The 23,053-nt window shown below is 41.1% G+C and overlaps 1 protein-coding gene across 2 annotated transcripts in view; it reads right to left on the reverse strand.

Annotated features, from left to right (window-relative positions):
• The window catches only part of mcc (MCC regulator of WNT signaling pathway), a 185,819-nt gene that overhangs the window by 160,615 nt on the left and 2,151 nt on the right, over positions 1 to 23,053 (reverse strand). The window contains exons 2-3 of one of the 2 annotated variants that reach the window (XM_017702946.2): positions 18,860 to 19,104; positions 18,160 to 18,398 (exon numbers count right to left, since the gene is read on the reverse strand). In XM_017702946.2, the coding sequence (XP_017558435.1) occupies positions 18,160 to 18,398; positions 18,860 to 19,104 (484 nt within the window). Of the gene's footprint in view, positions 1 to 2,093; positions 2,171 to 18,159; positions 18,399 to 18,859; positions 19,105 to 23,053 lie in introns of those variants that run through there. The other variant, XM_017702949.2, reaches the window with a different exon arrangement.

Below are 23,053 nucleotides of genomic sequence, written 5' to 3' on the forward strand. Positions count from 1 at the left end.
ACTACAGTCCCCAGCATGCACTGCAATGTAATGTGCGCTCCGTCTCTCCTACCTCAATAAAATCTATGGGACATCGATTAAAACCTCAGTTCTATAGAATTCCACACCAGTCATATGACCAAACACACTAACTGCAGTTCATTCAATATAAACACTTGACAGTTGCCTGGCAGCTCAGAAATCGAGCCCAAGTCTGAATGAGCTTACAGCAAAGAAAGGACCCCGGGTGTCTAGTTCAAGCAAATAGGTACATTTAAAAGACTGAGCACTTGGGGACACTTAAATTTAGAGTATTATAGGGTCAGTGTAATATTTCAAGGTCTACTACGAGTGTCTGTGTTTTAGTGCTGAAGTTCAGGTTACAGCACAACATTAATTAGAAATGAAATAAAAACTTTTTTTTTCCTCTGGTCCACAGATTTGTTAAGATTTTTTTAATTTGGCTATTTCATTGGTTGAGTTTGACACCCCTAACTTGGGCGATGCTGGATTATGCGCTAAAATATCTGCTATTGCTAAATATTCCCGCAATGAAATCTACAAATGGATGTTAAATTCCTCCATAATGCTAATCCAAGTGGACCTAATCAGAATATCAACATTTTCCAAAGGTTTATGAAGCTGCATCGACAGATCTTTACAGAAAAAAAATGTCAGATTCCCATATCGGTACATCCCTAAGTGCAATGCATCCCTCTTTTTCCAGAGCAGGAAGAGCATGAAACAAACACCTAGCCTCTAAAGTCATCATACTGCTTACATTATAAACTTTATCACTTCTCTAAATTCATCACTGTCTCATGGAAAGAAACGACCATCACGTGTCAAAGTGGAGCTTGAGAAACTTGGGGTGGTTCTTGTTTCTGCACTAATCTATGCAAAAAAGAGAAGAACACAGGAATCTATAAACCACATAAACTACAATGAACATGTTTTTTGAGCTTAGATCATTTCTATTATTATATCTATCATACAATAATCTTTCCATGTCAAAATAAACACAGCTGCAGCACAGAGAAATCACATTACTAACAGAGTGGAGCGCGTTAAACAGCCAAACAGCAACTTTTAGCATCAATCCTTTGCGAGCTTTGGTTTCTGTAAAGAAAGAAAATACATTCATTTGCATAAAAAAACTTTTAAAACGTTCTGCGTGCGGGACATTTATGTCAAGACATGTGTCTGAGAAAGATCTACTGTGAGTTTCTGGATTTGAAGCCAAAAAGCACTAAACTTCCATTAATATTTGACAGGTATATACTTACACACACCAGTGTAGCTCTTGGCGAGCATCTGCCTTCAATTACGAATTACACGGGTTCCCACACTGCCTTCAGAATTCCACCGCCTAGATCCACAGGCACCGCAGACAAAACACTGCACAGGTTTATTCAAAGGACAAACTGTTTGTCTGACAATGGGGTTTGGTGGAGACAAGAGCACAAGGCTTTGAGAGAAACGGTTTCCAGAGAGAGAGAGAGAGAGAGAGAGAGAGGAGGATACACTTACACAAGTCTGAGCTGTCAGTCGAGATCAGCCCCTAGAGAATGATTTATATTCAGCATGCTATAGTTTCTCAAGCCTCTGTTGTCAGACACTTGAAGATCTCTCCAAAGCAGGTAACCAGGTACAACAGTGTGAGAACGACTGCAACAAATGTTTTCTGTACGCTGAGAGTGAAGAACACCCGGGTGGGCGATACCATAACATCACCATAACATCACGATAACATCACACAGAGACAGTTTCACACTACCCGATACATATATTAGAGCATTTGATTTTCAGAGTTTTGATCACTGTTAGAAATAAAGGCTCTGTTCAGGTCCATTTTTGGGTCATCAAGGCAAAAACAATATAAATGTTCCCACAAATGTACAACAGTGGTTTTAAGATCCAACTGTGTACCTTTAAAACAGAGCAATGAAATAAAAGCCCGGAGACGAGACGGGTTGTGTGGAGTCTCCACACAATATTAGAAAATATCATTTTAGTGGATTATGGTATAGTTATGCTCCCTGACTAAAGTTACTGAGATTGAGGGTCCCACCCCAGTTACAAAGAGGGGGACTGCCCCAGTGACAGTGTCGTACCTTTACTCCTGAGCGTGATGAGCTGGAACAGACACGATGGATCATATCGCTGTATGTGATCTGTGACACGCGCTGGTGAACACTTTACTGCCTGTGCAGCTACGCTTGTGCTCTGACCACCACTTCAGACTGAACCACACCTAATGTTATTGTTGCACCACAGGGTCTGAGAGTAACGCAATTTCAGTTCACTGTATGCACATATTGCACTGACAATAAAGCGGGATTGACTTGACTAGTACAGCACTTGGACACACCCCCCGCCCCCTGCACTATTTATGTATTTTAAACTTACATTTAAGATAAGCATTAATAATTTTTAAAAAATCATAATTCTCCTCAACGTCCTGTATTTGTTTATTATTATCATACTTTTAAAAAGACATTTTATGGCCAGCATTGACCAAAAATGGCTTTTGTAGATCTGGTATCTTCTGCCCTTGTATCCTATGGTATCGTAATGCATGTCATATTGTGAATTTAGCCCTGAGGCTTACGAATCATTGTGGATGGTAAATAAAATGACTATGTTTGTGTTTTTTACGTTATAAATGCTTCCCATCACCACCGCTGCAGAGAAAATCTGAGCCAGTAGTTTTCACTGGGATTTACCGTTTCACATCAAACCACTCTGAGTAACTTTGCTATGTACAAATTTTTAAATCCAGGGGAAATTCAGTTCAACCCTTAGACATTCAGCATTATGACTTTTGTTTTGCTATACAATTCATTTGTAATTACTCAATAATAGACAATTATATTGTTGCTGTTGGAACAAAACCTCGTATCTCCATTTATGCCGTTTTTCAGTTTTTGACACAATTTGAAAACTCTTTACTCTTTAAATTGTATGTAAATTTCATGACAAACGGACCAAAGAAATGGCCCAAAAGTACTTGGAATAAAACTCTTACATTAGGAGTACAGTTGGTTTTTTCCTTCTCCTGTAAAGTTACCATTATGGAGATATAATGCAATAAATTACATTTGCATTCGATTTACATTTTGTATTAACAGGCTCATGTTTGCACTTCTGATTTTGTTGGTTAGTTTTATTTTCAAACAATGTGAACCTCTTACACTGCAGGGTATATTTTGGTTTGTCCATCTGAATTTAAACGATCAAATCATAAGGCAAATTATTCACTAACTACATGAAATAAATGCTAATTTTGACATTTTTCTGCGTTCTAAGGGTTAATCATCCATGCAATAGTTCAGTGCGTTAGACATACTGCTGATGCACATGAAATACAGAGAAGGACACTGTGATGTATTCAATCATATTAATGATATCATATCGTTGGTAGAAGTCTGGCCCAAACTCAGCCTTAGGGAAGAGAGAGCTGTCGAAAGCGTTTCATTCTCCAGAGGGAAAGGAAGAAGAGGAAGTATGAAAAGCACACAGAAAAGCCCAGAAATATGCAAAGCCCTAGCAAAGGCCATTCAGGAGTTCTGCATTTACTGAAACATCCTTGGGTACTTTCACAGAGTTGTTCACTGCCGAAATCTCGCCCCATGGGTTTTCAATACAGCCTGGTGACACTGCTGACGTGGTGAAGTACTCAATGCAGAGCGTAGCTGCATTTACAAAAAAAAACTACAGCACAGAGATGGGGAAACTTCCTCCTGCAGGCCACAAGACCACTGTAACTGTTTCCATTAGGGCTTGGCACTGTGATGATATGCTACTGTTATTGTGAAGAATTACATGACAATTCATTTATATTAGTTATTAGTATATTGTTACGTTTGGGCATTTCAGTTAAATGACATTCGACGCGTGTTAGTTCAACAGAATATTTTCAGTATCCTCGCATAGCTAATCAGGCTTTCAAGTACGCACACACAAGCCTAAATGTGATGTTAGACTTGTACAATGCGACAGTATTACTGCATATTCATTAGATAAGTGCCACAATTGGCCCCTCCCAGTCCTGTCCATGTGCTTTTTGTTTACTTTTTCATCTATGTGTATTTGTTTTGGTTCAGTCCAGCCCCCTTGTTGTCTGACTCCACCCCTGATTGTTACCACCTGTCTCCCACCTGACCCTCGTTAGCCCTCTTGTATTTAAGCCCTGTGTTTTCCTTAGTCTAATGCTGGTCTTTGTTTGATCGTGTTTGATGTGTTGGCTGTATTGTATTGTATTCTCATGGTGTTTGGCTCTTGATTGAGGTTTTGTGTTAATTCTGTCATGTCTGTCCCTCCTGCTCTCCGTAATGGCCGTTTGACCCTGGATTTGCCCATTATAAAGGTCGCTTATCTCAGCATATGCGTCCGCCTCCTTGCCCCACGTCACAATAAGTAGCATTTATCGCCCAGCCCTACAGTTATATACAACAAATCTGTTTTTACAGTGAGGGTTGAATACTTAGAACAATGAGTTCTTTATTTCAGTGCTACAATAAGTTCATCTGTGCTACTTTCCAAGCGCCAGTGCTACGCGCCCAAAACCGTCCCTGTAAACCCTGTTATCTCTCTCTCTCTCTCTCATTTCCATCTCCCTCTTTCACTCTCTAATCCTGCAGTCGAGCTCCCTCAGCGAGTTGAGCTCCACTACCTGCCCCGTTTCTCTTGATGCACTCACAGAGAGAGCAGGGTGACCTACACGCTGCCATCAAACTTCGCCGACCCTGTAACTAGCCTGCAAGGTCTTCATCCAGCCTGGCTCATCAAGAGTCAGCACACATACATACACACACACACGGACGAACGCGAGCCAGCCTAGGGGACCATTACTGCTATGCACAATTACTTTCACAATATGGTTTTATAAGCTCTTCAGTGGTTTAGAGGTCGCCTAAGTATGATTGGAGTGAACTCGAGCAGGCCTGCTGAAGTCCATTCAGATACTCTGCGAAGGCAATTTGAACAGAAATCAGTATTCGATTGGGTATTTGAGGGCAAAAAAAGCGCTTGAGGGCACAAAACGCCTGAAGCCATGAGTTAATATTCATGGGGCATAAATGGCCGTCTCTCCAGAGGAACCTGCAGGGAGAGCCAGTGTAGCTATAATATGACCCACCTAGGATACCACTGCTGCTCCGGCTGAAAGAGGGAAGTGAGAGAGAGAAGAGAAAGAAAGTGAGCAGAGAAAGAGTAGTGAGAGTAGGAAAAAGTGCAAGCATGGACGGAACATGAATGTAGAGAGGGCATGGGAGAACACCGCGAACTGAGGAAGGAGAAGGACTGAAGATACGGGTCCATTCTACAGAAACGTCGTTTTTTTTTTTTTATCTCTCCTTAGGAGTCACTGGTGCTACACATAAGAAAGGCAAATCCAGAGACAGTGTGTTTTACAAAACGTCCACTACAGAGCATCAATGTCGTCAACAATGGAATATCCACTAAAATATGAATTTTGTGTTTTCTATTTTTTTTTAACAATTACCTTCAAATAAAGTCGTCACACCAGTGACTTCAGCTAATCGCTTCATAGGAAATCATGAGCTAAATGAGAAACTTCCTGATAAGTGAAAACACACGATGGACTCACCATGTGATTTTCTTCACAGTTCTTCAGAAAACAGGTAAAAGGAAGTCGAGTGACGTCAACAGTGTGATTTTTATTTAAAAACGAGATTTTTTGTTCCGCGGTAACACCAGTGACACGACTCCTGGGGACCACAGCTTTCATGATATATTTTATAATATTTATTTGCCATTTGTTTTCTTTTCATTTAATTCATATATTTCATCTTCATATAATTCAGATATTAATTCATATATTTCATTTCATGTATAGATTACTGCAGTTAAAACTGCAGAAAAACATGGTTTTTTCCTTCAAACTATGGCCTCACCCTTTACGCATGACTGTGAGGACGAGCTCTTCTGTGGTGCTTGGAATTCGAGATAACTGATTTAAACACCAATATTGGTAAAACTGATGTTTTATTAACATATAATTAACAGTTTTATCTAGCAGCATGTTTTTATGTGATGTCTGCATTAGTGATGTGAGTTTTGGCAAATTCTTTTGAAGGATAATCTCAAAAACAGACAACCCATGTAAATATCAAGCAGTATCGTGTTTTACAAACAAGGCTACACAAAAATCTTCTTACTTCCATTTATCACATATTATTAGGAAGGTATTGAGTATATATTGCCTGACTGGACTTTCATATGCATAGTTTAACCACCGATCAGCATGAAGCCGCGATCACACAAGACTGTCAACTACTTTCTTTGCTGGGGTGAAGCAGTTCTGATCTGAGGACGCAAACAGGTCCATTTCTAGTGCTTATAGTAGTTGTAGTCCATAAGGTAGAACTAGTTCCAATGTCTGTAAACTCATATTTTACTGTGTTTGCATCTCTAGCCTATATTCCCTTTTAATTACTGGTTATGTAAAAACTAACATATTAAAAAAAAGTTTAAAATGTATGTATTAAATAACACAGAGCTTTACATGAAACTGGTATAAACTGGTTTCCTGCTCTGAAATCTGGGACAGCAGTTATATCCTGCTGGTGTGGGTTCACGTGGGGGTTTTGTGAGGAATGTGAAATACTGTGGAGAAAAATTGTGTCAAATCTTTTACACACTGCTTGTTTTTTCACATTTAAAATGACAAACTTTAATGGCACTATAAAACAAATGAGTCAAGGTTTTAACTTTAAAACCTCGCATCTAACCCAGCTGCCCTTAAATTTTGAGTTCACCGAACCCAACAGAATGTAAAACGTTTGTGGAGGGGATGTACAGTTTCGTAAACGGTTACATTTGTTGGGTAACTTATTTCTGTAACAGTGATCATCAAGCGATATCACGTTGACGCAGGAACGTTTTCCATTTTGTATTTTTCAGAAAGAAGTTCTTCAGTTTTAGACAAAGCAGAATTTAACTTACAATTACAGCATTTGGCAGACGCTCTTATCCAGAGCGACTTACAATTTGAGCATTTTTTATACAGGTAGGCGAAGGTGGTGTTAGGAGTCTTGCCCAAGGACTCTTATTGGTATAGTGTAGGGTGCTTGAACCCCAATCTACAGCATGGAAGGCAGTGGTGTTACCCACTACACTACTTGAAGCGATCAGACTTTTCGCACTCCCATTTCTTTCTACACACTAACAGGTTGACCTTTTCGCCAGACAGACTTTACTCACACTCCGTGAGACGACTGCAAGTCGGTAGCTTACAGCTTTTAAGTATTTTTGGCCATTAACTAACAAACACATTTGCAGTCCACAGCTTAAAGCTACACTCAACAGAAGCAACAAGACATTTAAAAAGAGTTTGTTGTAAACCAGCTCAGCACTGCGTCTCGTGTTTAAAAATCTTTTTGTTGAGATATAACCAGCATATCCACACGAGCCGGTCTACTGCGCAGTCTGTTGGCCGGTTTGCAGAAGCAGTCTGACCAAAGTTGCTCCCCTCAGCAGCTTGTGAAACCACTGCCATCCACCACGCTAATGAGCATCATCTCCTCCTTTATCATTTTACACACCCGCTGTGTGATTTCCTGTGCGCTGCACTTTCTCCCTGAAAACAAGGATGATATAGTTGACCATGAAGTACATCACTGCACTACACTTTGGCAGGGGATTCCAAAAGGGTTGATTCCTTGACTCCTAGGCCCGGAACGTACTTCACACAAGGACATGAATGTAGACGCTTCGCACTACAAAAATGGGGTTTCGTGCTTAGGTGCACTGAAAAATGCATGATGACACATTTCACGCAACGCAATCTGCAATCTGAACGTTACAGCAAGGAGCGCTAGAAGGACTGAGTGTTTGCAGTACGTTGGCCGAGCACCGTCATTTGCGTTTGTGTCCTTGCGTGAAGCATGTTCTGGGCCTTACACGTCTAGGTGTTGGGGTCAGTTCTTGGGGGATGAACAAGAGAGTGTAAAAGCACGGATCTGCACCTCCAAGCCCCCAATACTACGGTGGATCGACGATGGTTAGGGGGCACGATCGGACCAGAGCATATTGCATACAATCTCACAAGCCTACCTGAAAGGTGAAGTCCAGCTGATGAGCCCTACAGGGATCTGTGGAGCTGCCACACACTTCTTCTCCCTCTAAACCGGCAGGTGTAATGTGTCGGTTTGGTTACAGAGCCAAACTTAGACCCATAGAAATCTCAGTCTGCTGATACACACCATTCACACTTTAATTAACACTTCAGTTATATGCAGGTAAACAACAGTGTAGTTCAACAGAAGGTCATCTGTGGGCATTAGAGCCTGTAGGAGGTCTAAAGTGAGTAGATATTTACCAACAAATAGCATTTTACCACTAAAACCCAATATATTACCACCGTGCTTTTGCAGGTAGTGCTCGGGCATTGCATCATTCACACTAAACTAGAGATGTACTGATGTGGGAGTTGGGCTGATGCTGCTTTTCAACACTTTTCATGTACATATCTGCCAACACCAAGACTGACACATAGCATTTATAAAATGGAGAACTTGGAACTAGATTAGCATTATAGAGAAATGGCTCCTAAAAACTGTAGAGAGTCAGAAATGCACCAAAAAATGCACATATCTAAGCACAGGAGCCCAAAACTGCCTAAACCTTCAGCTTCTCCAGAGCACAGAAAACACATCATCAAATATCAGTCAGACTTCAACCTCTGATGTTATCTTTTAAAGCAAGTATCTGCTGATACTGAAGTCTGATTGTAATATCACTGTGCACCCCTACTTTAACCTTATTAACCCCTTGACACCACCAGTAGTTTCAAAACGCACTTCGTCATATTCTTCATAACTTTCATATTTCATAAGCTACATTCAAAAGGTGGGTGTCATATGAGAGCTGCAACTGTCTTCTTTCCAGTCAAATAGATGGGGGATGTAATTTTATAACAGTAAAACAATAATTATGATAAACGAAGCTGAACTCACAATGTTTTTTTGTCTACTGAAAGTCCCACAAAGTTTCCACAAATCTGAGCTATAAATTGGATCCCAGATGGCGTCTCTTCAGTGATGTACAATAAACATTATGTTGGGCTTTCAGCAGTAAACTGTAAGCATATAGCAATATGTGTGATCATAAAACCCATGTTCTATTAATTCGAGGGGAGCTTTTACAAAACTAAAATAAATAAATATATAAAAATGTACATTTATTTCACGCAGTTACTGAATAATTCGCCTTACGATTTGGTCATTTAAATTCAGATGGACAAACCAAACTATACCCTGGAGATATCTGACTCTACAGCACTAATTTCGCTTGGTAAACTCCATCTCAATTTTACATCATGTACAAATGAATCTCCAGCAGCGTTTTTCTTGTGCAAAAACTGGAAGCTCGACAGTAAAAACAAAAAACATCCTAGAAACATTTCGCTTTGCAGGCCAAGCTTTCGCATAGTGGCAGCCAAAGCTGCACAGACTGGTTTTTGATGCTTCTCTCAAGCAGCCGGTCACTAGAATCGCGAGTGAAATGCAGTCCTGTGACACCATCTCTTGTTAAAATAGCACATTACATCCCCAGTAATGTACAGTTGTATGCAAATGTTTGGCACCTCATCAAATGAAATTTTTAGAATTTGTGAAAATAAGTATACATCCTCTACAGAGAACACACACACACACGCATGCACGCAAGCACACACACACACACACACACACACACTGAGCCTCGCCTCGCGCAGGTAAACTGCCAAGTCAGTTTTACCAGGATTTCAACTCTGGATCACGTTCACAATTAACTTCCTGTTTGATTACAGCTACATTCCTGTGTTATAGTGCAGGTGTCCAGGGGGATAAAGTGTGTTTGTGTGTGTGTGTGTGTGTGCACCTCTGTGTGCTCATAAAAGCAACAGAAGAAAAAGAAGAGGCATTGGAGGCACATTCCCGTTCCGGATCATTCCCTCTGCGGTCGTGTGTCTTTATCTCCTCTACACACCACAAACAGCCACACTCAGCTGCTCAGAAAAGCCATATTCAAAACATGAGAAACCCTGAAACTGCTTGAGACAGCAAATCTGCAATGACATGGCAGAAGGTGCAGCAAAGGACTGAGCTCCCTGCACTGTGGCCATGAGGAGAGATGGAGGGGTCATGAAAGGGGAAAGAAAGGAATGGCTAAAAAAGTGATAAATGGCTCGTACAGGCTGACGTCTCTGCACGTTTGCATCTGAAGTAGTTTTGCACTGGAGCTACGTGGCTAACATGTAAGGGAAGAATCCGTGGATTCTGACACTGTAGGACATTGATGCCTTTCTCAATGACAAATAAGAGATATCAGCATGATGGATACAGAAACTATACATTTAAAACAATATTTAAAAGGATATGATGTGCACTTTTTAATCCAAGAGTCTTTATAGTATGTTACTATTCGTGTCACAGCTTTTAGCTTAAAATTCATTTTTAAACAGGCCCATGAATTTTACCCCAAACCAGGTTATTTACCACTACTGAAAATGTGCAAGAACTCGTCGTCCTACTTGAAAAAGTTTTCAGTTTTTTGAAAATAAATAAATATTATTATAACAATAACACATTTTTATAACCAGCTAATCGAAGAGGTACATTTCTCTCAAATGTTGATCCAGGTGGGTGTTGATCTCTCTGACACTAGTTAGACCCCTGACTTTGCAAGCTGAACCAGCCTACCCATGACCCAAAACCGGCATTGCAACATGAAGGTGAGTTGGGGTCTTCCTTGTGACGCAGCAATCTGCCCAGTCTTTAAAACAAGCCAGAGTAAAAGTCCTTTGTTATCACATGAAGTTTGAGAAAATCAGAATTTCATATTTCTGAAATTCAGAATGATTTTAAAGGTTTCAAACATTTTATTTACTGATGTAATCTGTCTACATGGTTGGACGGTTGCATCACCTGACATTTTTATAGTCTAGAAGGCATAGACGCCTAAAAAGAACTGTATTTGGACGAACTTTATGAGCTGTAATTTCTTTACTCACGCAAAGAAATTGTCATGTATTTATTAAATGATTTTAGAGGATACTGATGGTGCATGTCATGTCACAAACTATAAAAATGGACAAAACATAGGATTATTAACACAGTGATAACTGACATTGACTGTTAAAGGAAGTGAGCATCTATAAGCTTCCATTACATTCCAACACTGGCAACACAAAACTACAAAAACAAACAGAAACTTCAGACACCAAACAAGTCTTGGCTGATTAACTATATTTGGGGCGAGAGTTTTTCTCTTTAAGCCAATATGTGGGCTTGCGTCTTACACACTTGACCCGGTTTACGTTCTCCGCCAAATCTCCATCAATATCAACACAACCTCACAGAACAGCGGTCGGCCTGTTTGGCACAGTCAGCATCCAGAAGATGTATTTATCCAGGAGTGATTACCGAGGTTGCAGCTCGAAGCTCTTAGCCTAACGAGGCCGATAATGAGATGGCGCCCAGCGGCCTGTGACGGACATGAATCACCGCGGCGATGGATGAGGCGGTGCTGATGGGATTGGCTGATCTTGTTGTGGTAAGCTCGTTGGGGAGGGGGTTCAAATGCCAAAGCTTTATGTTAGCGTTCTTCGCCTGACATTAACTGAAGCTAAAAGCCTGCTGTCCTTAAACAGGATTGGATCTTGATAAACTACCTAAGAGGAAAGAGCAGACAGAGATTTAGAGAACAGGGCACACTGAGCGCAAAGTGCTCGTTTACACGGATCTATCACCAATTTCTAGTAGGGTATTCCCAATCAAACCCTGAACGGAATTACTATAAGTAAAAAAAAAAAAAAGGAATATCTTGGATTTGCTAAAGTTCTGAAAGAGATTCAAGGTTCAAGAGTTTTATTGTCATGTGCACAGCAGGAAAAGAGCGTTACACTGTATAATGAAATTCTTACTTTGCTGTTCCTCCATTCACCAAATATAATCTTAATATAATCTTAGAAGAAAACAGAAAAAAACACTAAAATCAACAGTAAAAAAAAGGTAAAAAAGTACAGTTTCAAGCCCAAAAGTGTTTAGCTTTTGGAAATCTGAGTTAGTTTGTTGTTCTACAATTTAATAGCAGTGTAACGATTTCAGTATCAATAGATGGAAATACGAGCCTTCATATTTTAGTGTACTGTATCCAGCAGGGCTGGGCCATTAATGGAAAAGTAATCGATACCGACATTCAGAACATCTAACCGACGTAATCTTGCCCATGTCGGTTATTTCCATGTTTTTAAATTCTATTAATCTTTTCCACGCTCTGTGTGATCATGCACTGTCCCCTTAAAAACTCACTACTGCACGTGTCGTCATGTAATTCCACCACGTCCACTCTGCGACATGGCAGCTAAGGATACGTAAACACAGCAGGTCCAAGTGGCCCAAATCCGATTTTCTCACCAAATAGATTTTTTGTGATTGGCTGTTCACATTATCCTTTAAATGTGATCTGTATGTGACATCAGTGTGAACAGATCAGCTCCTAAACTGACCTGCACGCACAAAAGACCAACGCGCCACACTGCTTCATGCGGCTCGACCAGAGGAAAACAATGCCGACTATCAACGAACGCCAGTCGCTCCTGGAGCTTTCAGCTCCATCTTCACCAGCATCACGGAGCTTCACTGACGGTCAGCTGGGCTCAGAATGTGTTCGAGCTCGCCGCAGAAAGGGCGACATAAACTTTGTGTTGTAGATTCTTTAAACTTTGCTTTCAGACTTTTTAACTGTTCTCCAACGCTGCTGCCTCGCTCTCCTACAGCCACGTTCAGCCATTTCTTACGAGATCTCTTCAAACATGGAAGGTTTAGAATAAGCCTCTTCTAATTTTTGGACAGAAATATCACCCCAAATGTTTACCAGGTCTCAGCAGCGTGAAATTATGGAGAAGGGTCTGGGAGCAGCCTGAAAACCACCGCCAGCCTATTGATGATGTCAGTGCTGCTCTGCCACAACATAACAGTGTTTCTGTCAGTTTTATGAGGAACTACAGTGAACCACCTACCGCTGGGCAACAAGAGTCACACTGAATGTATATGAACGTTGCCAAGTAGAACTTATTAAGGATCCTAGAAAGTTGTCAGACAATGTTGTCATAATTCGGAGGAATGACATTTCAATGTTGCGATAATGTAGAGAGCACCAAGCGGACAACGTCGTGGGCACCAAAACAGTACGTTGAGGCAATGTAACTGTGTTTGCAGGGCCGTTAGGAATAAAACCTGATGGTTTTGCTTCCCAATGGGAATTAGCTTGATGGTTGCCGATAGAGGCCATTAGGAAACGATCAAATCTACCTGGAATCAGTCCAAAAACACCTGATAAAACAATCCGAACCCTTTACACTGTGACATCAACCCATCAGGAAATCATAGAATACCATTAGAGACTACTGAAAACCACCAGGAACCAGTTCTATGATTTTTTTCAACAGGGAGGTGCATTAAATGTAATCATCTAGCCGTGTCATGGACGAAAAATGGATAAAGTGATGAACTTGCTAAGCAGCAGCAGACAAAAGTCACCGTGCCATTGAGCCATTGCTGCCATTGAGGCACACAGTGCATGTGCACGTGACGTCACTGGGGCTGAGAGTTGCACCTGACTGACAGTGCATGTCTGCTGCCAGACTCTATTGAAATTACGATGAACGTCGAGTTGGACTGACGAAAACATCGTGTGAATTCCTGACCTGGCTGTTGAGATGATTTCTATTAAGATATGCAGATCGTATTTACAGTGCAAACCTTTTCAGTGAGCTATGAGGGTAAAAAAAATAAATAAATAAAAATTTTTAAATAATGTAATTGAGGTAAAACATTCAATCAATTTATTGATGGACACCGGCCGATACCTAGTACCGATCCGATATCAGTACTTTATTCTTTTATTATTTCAGTTCTGTATTCCTCACTGTGCCCAACATGAGGCTGTAACTGGAGCAAAAAAGTAAATGTAAAACAAGAATTAATGAAAATAAAAACTTTGCTATTAATAAGCTTCTGGATAATGCAACGGCTAAATAAACAGCAATTATAATTTTAGCGTAAACTTTTCAGTGCAACAGTAAAGATCTGAAATCTAAACATTAAAAGAAAGTGCGAGTTCACCGCTTGAAACTTTAGCTTTGTAAATATTTCAAGTTGCTGTGCCATGAGCAGCCGCATCAGGCGTGAAATAATCTCTTATCAGCCAGCAGGAGTCCGGCTGTTTGTCTTGTTATCGGACGTTTAAACTAAGAGTTTTTAAAAGGAGGCGACCTTATTATTTATGGCTAATTTAACCACACTATTCGAATTTACTTTAACTAGAACTACGTGAAATTGATAATAAAGCAAACATATGGAACGAAGCTGGTACAGTACAGGGAAAAGTTCCTGCACGCACCACAGCACAGAGAAACAACTGTGGCAGTAAGCTATAAGTAGGACTGGGCGATACAACAATAACGATAATTATCGCGATATAACTTCTCAATAGAGCGATGAGAAATGTTCGATAAATGTTCAATATAATACACCACGTTCTACCGAAAGCCCTGGTGGCGTTTTCTACTTCAAAAAAGGCGACACTGCTCTGCTGTCACCAGGAGAGGGCGCACTACCGAGTTTTAAGACATGATTAGAGAAGGAGGGGGCGACAAGTAAAAAAAGGGTCGCCAAGTCAAATATACTTTAGCAGCATCTGAAAGGTGGAGTTACACAATCCTGTCTGAGTGGAGCGACCAGAGATCTGTTCTCCTGTGACCAAGTGTGAGTGACGACACAAGTGGCGTAGTTATGCTGTCCTACAGTGAACTCACGTCTTTCTGTACATCCCAGCAAGCTTTAACAGCGTTAAATCACAATCCTCACAAATTCAGTGCTGTCGAAAAGCCATATTTAAGTATAAGTGCATTCCCAAGAAAGTGAAAGAAATAAGTGGGTTCATGTTTGTTACAGCCCTGGTTTAAAAGAAGGTAAACCGAGGAAGGTGTGAGGCACTGGAAAGCAGGAGAATGCTTCTCTTTCCAGAGTATCGGATCAGTGCATCAGTATAATGTATGAAATCACGTCACCCAATGTGTAAGGCTGTTTTTACACCTAGCTTGTTTACTAAAGTCCAGGCTTTTGTGATATTGTGTCGCTTTCTTTTGGTTTGGCTGGTTTCACACTGTAACAGCTCAAATGTGGGCACACATGGTCAGAAATCTGCTTTGCTATAAGTAAACTGGGAAACAGGGCAAAAATGCAGGATGATTTTTCATCATGGCTGTGCGTAAGACTGAGCACGCAATAACTTTTCTTCAAATTCAAATCACCAAAACAATAAAGGTCTCAATTCACAGCCACAAACATAGAGTTTATATTAAAAGTGTAGATTTTGGACTTTTGACCAAATTTCTTCGCTTATTTGAATGAAAACTCATTCACACAAATTCACACCAGGCTTCTCCGTCTCTGGAAAAAGCTGTGACTTCTAAGGGTTAAGCAAGACTGGACCTTGATAAAGTGCCCAGAGGCATTTGACTGATGGAGGCATTATGGCTGTGGGGGGAAAGAGCAGGGCGAAGTAGAGGATAATGAGATTTGGTGTCAGCATGTAGCCAGACAGCACATGGGGGCAAAATGAATGTGGAACGGACTGATCGTCCCAGAGAATGAAAGGGGACGGTCCACGAAAGCCATCTGTCTGATCTCTTTAGTCCGCTGATCAATTACCTCGCATGTGCTTTTGGCCTGTCGCTCATTACATCAATACTCTCCTCAAAAGTCTTTTTAATGAAACTCATACAGAAAATTCTACTTTCTATTAACTTTGAAAAACTGTCACAGACTGACAGTCCATTTAAAATCATGCCTCGAGGAGATGTAGTAGCGCTGTTATCATGTGCTTGTAAGTGTCATGAGGTCCTTTGGAAGGTGAAATATCGCAGCCGTGCAAAGAAACTGACTAAATTAAAGACGTGGAGTCACTGTTGTTATTGTCACTGTGGGGTTTCGTTTGTGACTGGTGCCTTTGCTAAGGATAACAGTAATAAAGAACAAAATAAAACCGAAAAAATAATAAACGATTAGAATAAGAGGCTCCGATGGAGTGGCAACCTGTCCAGGGGTGTTTCCTGCCCTCCGCCAAATGACCACTGGGACAGTGGTCATTTAAACCATTGTTTATTCAGAATAGGCCAAAAGTACAACAACAAAACAGGCAATGAATACTTATTCAAAAACAATTCCAAATAAAAATTCATTGTTTTAGGTCTTTTTTTTTTTCCTTCAACTGCCCATTTGGAACCTATAGGCCAGTGATTACACAATTATTGTTGGGGGTAGATGGTCAGAACCCTCTGTTGCAGTGCATGCTGGGAACTGTAGTGCATCTTTAGGGTGAAACAGGTTAATAAGAATAGAAAATCATTTCGCAGGCTCAATAGGACTGTCACAGGCCGGATTTGACACACAGGGTTTATATTTTGCTTTCTTACCCACATCTTCCTTTCAGCATAAGTGCTGCTATGTATCTCCACATTTCAGAGGAAATTAAGCAAGATGGTAAACAGCCAGGATTTAAAAGGGCAGAGTCCCATTCCTACACAGCGCAAAAATCCTGTCAACCGTTCAGTAAATTTTTAATGAAGAAGTGTGTAAATTAAAGCCACAACTGAGAGAAAAGGGCTCCTCTTCAAATGCAGTGCTGAGAATCTGAAGAAGACCATGAAAGTCATAATATTCCGCCCCAACTCACGCTCAAGACTGAGATACGGGAAATTTACAGCTCTGATGTGGAGCAAAAATATGCATAGCCAATTTCACGGCAACTCATGCATGGATCTTTGATGAAATCAGATGCCTTCATAAATCAATATCGCTGCTCTCGGAGGAAAACCTCGCATCTCCAGAACGGTAACTTTTCAGGAGAAGGAAAAAATGGACTTTACTTTCAGTGGAACCAGAATTTTTTCTGAGTCATTTCTAGTCATTTCTTTCAGTTTATTCATCATGAAATTTACAAACAATGTAAAGGACAGCAGGCATTTTTAAATTATGTAAAAAAAAGTGAAAAAAGTCAAAAAATGGAGATGAGGTTTTCTTCAGACAACAGTGACATATGGAGCAGACAGAAAGCCGCACAAACCATGCCGTTTTAACCCTGTCAGCCGTCCATTACTAACAGCAACCACTGAAAGAGAAAATGCTAACCTGATCCCAAAAATGAGATAACAGGCAACAAAAGACATTGACTACGAAGACTAAGCCAGGTTTATTCCACATCAGAAGCAGAACAAAGCAACTCTCCTTCAGCACAGAATGAGAGCCGTCATGACACTGTTGAGAAACACTGCCCCCTGCTGCCGACATAAGTGTACTGCAACAAGTCTTCATCATCCCACATCCTGTGCTCTGTTTAAAGCACTACTGGATCTTGATTTGTTTTAGAAACTGAAGTTGACTGGCCAATTTGTTTAAGATAAGCACCCGTTTTATTTCTTCTTAGTTTCATAAACAGTCCAGACTGAATGCTCATTGTGTGGACATTCACACCAGGTTACACCACAGGACACATTCAATGACAATAACAACACAGCACAATGCAGCTGATATGGGAAAAAAAGTAATATCAAGATAATTCAAGAAATTTTCATACACAATGTCACAAAATTGATTTTCTTTCTAGCATCTGACAAGTTGGAACAGGAGAATTAGTACCACATTCAAAAATACCATCAAATACTATGAATCTAGTGATTCGCATTCAAAATTTCACATACTGTGCGGCACTAAATTCAATTACACGTTCTATTTAAGCTTTTTTTGCAACCGAACATGCAATTGGGAAGTATTTTTAGAAGTACTGCCAATAAAAAAGCAGCACACTGCCATGTAATTTGCCAGGATAGCAATAAATACTGTCAATGACCAGCCCTATATTGAAACACAACTACTATTACTGAGAGAACTCCGGTTTAGCCAATTACAGATGGCCATTAACTCCTCAAACATCAAACATACTGTCAAACTGTAAAGACCATACACAGTGCAGATTTATACTGGACTAAAAACAAATGATCAGACTCCAGGTCTTCAGGCTTAAAGGCCTTTAAACTTTGTTGTGACTTCATTACGTTTACGACCACATTTCTCTACGACCACCACGAGTAGAGTATAACATCACACTTACTGTGTTGGCCAGATCCAGATAGCCTCCACCTACAGGAGTGCTACGTCCTGAAGGCTGTGAGAGGAGCTTGTGCAGGCTTGCTGGATGCTCCAAGACACTGCCGGGCTGTTCCAGAAACTTCTGCAGTAGCACTGAGCACTGCTGCCGCTGCTGCTGAGGAGGAGATGGCAGGTCTGGACTTTGCAGGTCTCTGGCCCCCGAGTCATACTCCCAGCTTTCCTTAGCCGCCGAGAGTGCACCTGAGGAACACGAACATATTTCAGATGAGCACTGTATTAAGTGAATATCATACCTCCATTTTTCTGTTTTTACTTTTCTACATCATTTGAGCAGCAGCTGTTTCCTGTGTGTGAAGACGTCATGACAAATATACCAGTAATAACATTTCAAAACTAATCGGACCAAAATCTCTTATTTTACTTCATTAAAAGCAAAGAACTTAATTAAAAGTAAAAAAGGAAAGTACCTTCAAAACAGTGGAATGTTATCCTTTTGGAGATACTTGTTTTTCTCAGAAATGATGAGGGCTAAATACTAATATTGTAATTACACTGCACATTACAGCTGCACTACAGCGGTCAGTAGCCCGTACAAAATTTGTTCATCTGTGCTAAAGTACACAACGGCCTTCTGTATAAAGTAAAACATACAGAATTCACTCTTAAGCGGGTTCATAGCTTTTTGTAAGTCCTCCACCCACCCAGACTGTTCTCGCTGCTGGGGGGCCAGGAGGCGATGCGTTCTCGGAGCTTCCTCTTGTCTGAGTCACTGGACAGGAGGGACAGAAGGCCCTCCTCTTTGCGGATTTCGCTGACCAGCTGCATGCGGCAGCGCGTGAAGTCCTCAAACGAAATCCTCCCCAGTTCATCCGCCCCAAGCTGGCACATGATCTCAGCCACAGAGTTCTCCATGTTCAGCTGCCTGCACACCATTAACAGGTCATTCCTGAAGGAAGGAAGGAAGGAAGGAAGGAAGGAAGGAAGGAAGGAAAGAAGGAAAGAAGGAAAGAAAGAAAGAAAGAAGGAAAGAACATGGTATTATTAACAAAAATCCCCAGGGAGTATTATTTAACTACTCAAAGTTTACAGCTCTCCACAGAGAGGAGGCGGACGAGCCATTAGGCAAGGCGAAACGATGCCTTCTAAGCCAGGTACAACAGGTGGGGACGAAGGGGTCCGGATACCAACAGGTATCGAGTCAGGACCTGACTTGTTCGAAATGTAGACCTCAGGGGAAGCCACGAGTGAAGTCTCAGCCTGGCCAAGTGAGGTGCCTCCACAGTTATTTAGGAAAAGCCATGCATCTTCAGGTGTCCCATGGCCTAGCAGGTCAGGGAAGGACTCCTCCGGAGCATCCGAGAGAGCCCTTTAACCAGCAGTTTGGAGCTGATGTGTTGTTGCCTGCGGACCCCATTGCTGATTTTCATTCTTCGATATCTCTGGTGCCCAGGCTTTTTGGACAGGGACTGCGCTAAGTGACAGTACTGGTCCTGTCCCGATTCAACTGACAAGCGTGGAGCTTTATGGCCACAAACTTACTGACTTTGAGCTCCTCTAGGGCACCCCCAAGAGGACGTGTAGGGTCAGGGCTGACGCTGTTCAACTGCGGGCTCCGGTGGCCTACGCCAGGGTCAAGACACAGACAGTAAATCGAGCACTTCTGGGATTTTTACTTTGGAAAACAGATTGAGTTTTAATTTAAAATGCTTGCTTTTATAATCAGTTCTAACATTCCAACTACCACAGCATTTTTACAGGGTAACCTTTTATACTGTAAACAGAAAATCAATAATCTGCATAGTTTGACCATTTTGAATTAAGGTCAAACACACCATACATGATATGCTTCTGTGAATTCGCCCAGGATAAGACCGTTTAGTGTGTGATGATTAGCTAAAGCCACTCTCTCAGCCAGGCGCCAGGACAAGTCCAATATTTACTCACAGTCTATTAGAACAGCTTTGCTGTGATGCTTAACAGCACTTAAGACCCAGAAACCTCTTGGTCAAGATGAGGCCAAGTTTAGACACAAGAGAGTATGAAAACAATAGCAGATAATAGTAGATCTAACAGGCATTTCAACATGATCTACATCACCAACCAATTATATTACACTGACACACCTGCATATTCACTGTACTTACTTTTGGCAGTAACTGTGTTGATGTAATATATTTAGTCCTGTAGAAATGATTTACACTTTGAAATCAAACCAATTCTGTTTATTTGCTGAATTTAACATATTAGGGGGAAAAACAAAACACAGCCTGTGCACAAGTTACAGCACGTATTATTTTATGCTGGATTTTTTCCCATCTCAGCAAATAAACAGAAACAAAAATTTGCAGGGAAATGTTGTATTTAAGTGTGTTTTGCACAGAGGATGATTTAACTTATTTCACTCAAACTTGTTCAAACTTTTGAAAACAGACTTTAGAGACTTCCAGGGGCTCCCAGTGAAGTTCTCCAAGTGGCTTATTGTTCAAATTATTTGTTCGTTCTGTTTCGCTCTGTATTCTTTCATTCTTTCAATAAAAAAAAGTTTCAAAAAAGTCAATCTTTCCAAAAGAAAGATTTGTGCAGAAGTCAGAGCTGAACTTAATTTCCAGTCAAAACGGCCATAAAGTCAAAAAATCAGGAAAAAAAGGAGAAAACAAAGAAATCTTTAGGGACTTTTTCCACATCTCCCAAGTTCAGTCTTAGAAGCTGGTTGCACTTCCTGCTTCTCATGATCCAATTAATCCTAAACACATTCAAATATTCATTGCATTTTCCACTGGGGATTTATGCAACTCTTCTTATTTCTGTACTGCGCGTTATGTTTACTGTTTTCGTACCTTTTATTTTATTCTACTATTTATTTTTACTTTGTATTTATGCTGTTCCTTTTGCTCTTTACTGTGCTTTGTACTGCTGTCTGTCTGTCTATATTCTGAGGTCTGGGCTCTGGGGAGGCCAGTCCATTTTGCTGAGAACACCAGCAGCTTCTTTGTTTAATAAGCCTTGATCTTCTCAACAGTGAGCTTGGGCTCATTATTTTGCTGTAGAATTCCTTTCAATCAAATGTTTTCCAGAGTGAATAGCATAATGTATTGAAGCTTGTTGATACTCATCGGCATTCACGATGCCTTTATTAAAAAAGAACACCAGCTCTACTTGCTGTAATACAACAACTAGTAGTAATTAATATTTAATAACTATCCATCCATCCATCCATCCATTTTCCAAGCCGCTTCTCCGTTGGGGGGTGGGGGGTGGGGATGGGGGTGCTGGAGCCTATCCCAGCAGGGCGGAAGGCAGGATACACCCTGGACAGGTCGCCAGTCCATTGCAGGGCAGACAGACAGACACAGACAGTCACTCTCACACCTAGGGGCAGTTTAGCATGTCCAATTGGCCTGACTGCATGTCTTTGGACTGTGGGAGGAAACCGGAGAACCCGGAGGAAACCCACGCAGACACGGGGAGAACATGCAAACTCCTATTATGGCAAAGAGTTTGTGCTGAATAAGAAGATACAGATCACTTGATAACAGTGTAACACATCAGCCGAGCCACCTGCCCTTAGGCTTGGGTTCTAAAGGGAGCAGCACCCAAGCTGCTGATCACTGTTTCAACTCAAAAATAACATCATTTACTGATTGATAACATTCAAGATAACTGTAATAGTAAACTTTAGCGCAGAACCACCAGCCTAATTCCACTGACTCTGTTGACTCTACCAGGGAAATCACAAGCTGTGGATTTGTGCAATAACACCAAAACAGGATCAACGCAAAGCTACAAAAAACAGGGCCCAATTCTCAGCTCAGTCTGCGTCGGCTAATACCTTTTAAAGCTTCAAGCGAAAGCTTTCAACCCTGGAAAGCCCATTTGTGTGCTGGAGTTCATATAAGCTCCAATAATTAGAGGGTTTGGCAGTGATTGTTAAGTGTTTTGCGAAGCTGTAGCTAAACAACTTTCTCCCAAGCAGGCCTCCAAGGCCAGTGCACGGGCTTGCAGGCATTTCCTGTGAGTAGAGCTCATTTCTGAAGCCGCTTTTGGAGGTGACGTCACAGGCGTGTGTTTGATGTTCCTCAGACCACGTGGCACAAGACTTTGATCACGCTTTGATCACATTGAGGTGAGAGGATTGTGGTGGTGGTGGGGAGCACAGCACAGCCGAACCCACACTGCGGAATTCACCTTTATAGGGCTCACTTATGTCCAGCTAGCCTGTGTGAATGAACACTAAAATACATATGAACATTCTGTGACCTACACCGACTTTAATGCCGCACTACGTAAGATCTTTTGTTAGAAATGAATGAAGTAGTATCACTGAATCAGGAGATAAAAAACAGGCTAAAATACGGTGGGTGTGCAGCTGTGACCCACCCTGTGAAGCTTTTATTAATAATTTAAAAGTACGAAATCTAAAAACAACATGATACCTTTCCTCCAAGCGCATTCGGCTTTCCAATGATGTTGCGTGAGCGGCAGTTCCAAAAGATGTGGAGGCGCATCACAGGTCTCAGAGGAAGCCTGTGCTAGCCTTCACCCTCCTACCTCCTAGCGCTGGTGTTATGGTGCAACCTGGGGAGTCCTAACTAGCAGGTGGAGTTAGATACGACTAAAATTGGGGAGAAAATTTCCAAAAAATAAAAAACAAACAAAAACAGATTCATCTGCCTGGAGAGGAGGTCAACCGACATTGCAAAATGTTCTGCCCCATGGCTAGAATCAATAACAAGATTCATTGCCCAGGATTTTTATTATCAAGGTTTTAAGTAACATCGATAAATTGTTTGCCGGCCTAACAAATATTGTAGCAACGACAGCGGGACAAACCCAGCACTCCCACCACACCCCCTCCTTATTACCTTTATTAATGACCTCTATTAACCACTTTAACC

The sequence above is a fragment of the Pygocentrus nattereri genome, chromosome 23, assembly GCF_015220715.1.
Source record: "Pygocentrus nattereri isolate fPygNat1 chromosome 23, fPygNat1.pri, whole genome shotgun sequence".
Taxonomy (NCBI): domain Eukaryota; kingdom Metazoa; phylum Chordata; class Actinopteri; order Characiformes; family Serrasalmidae; genus Pygocentrus; species Pygocentrus nattereri.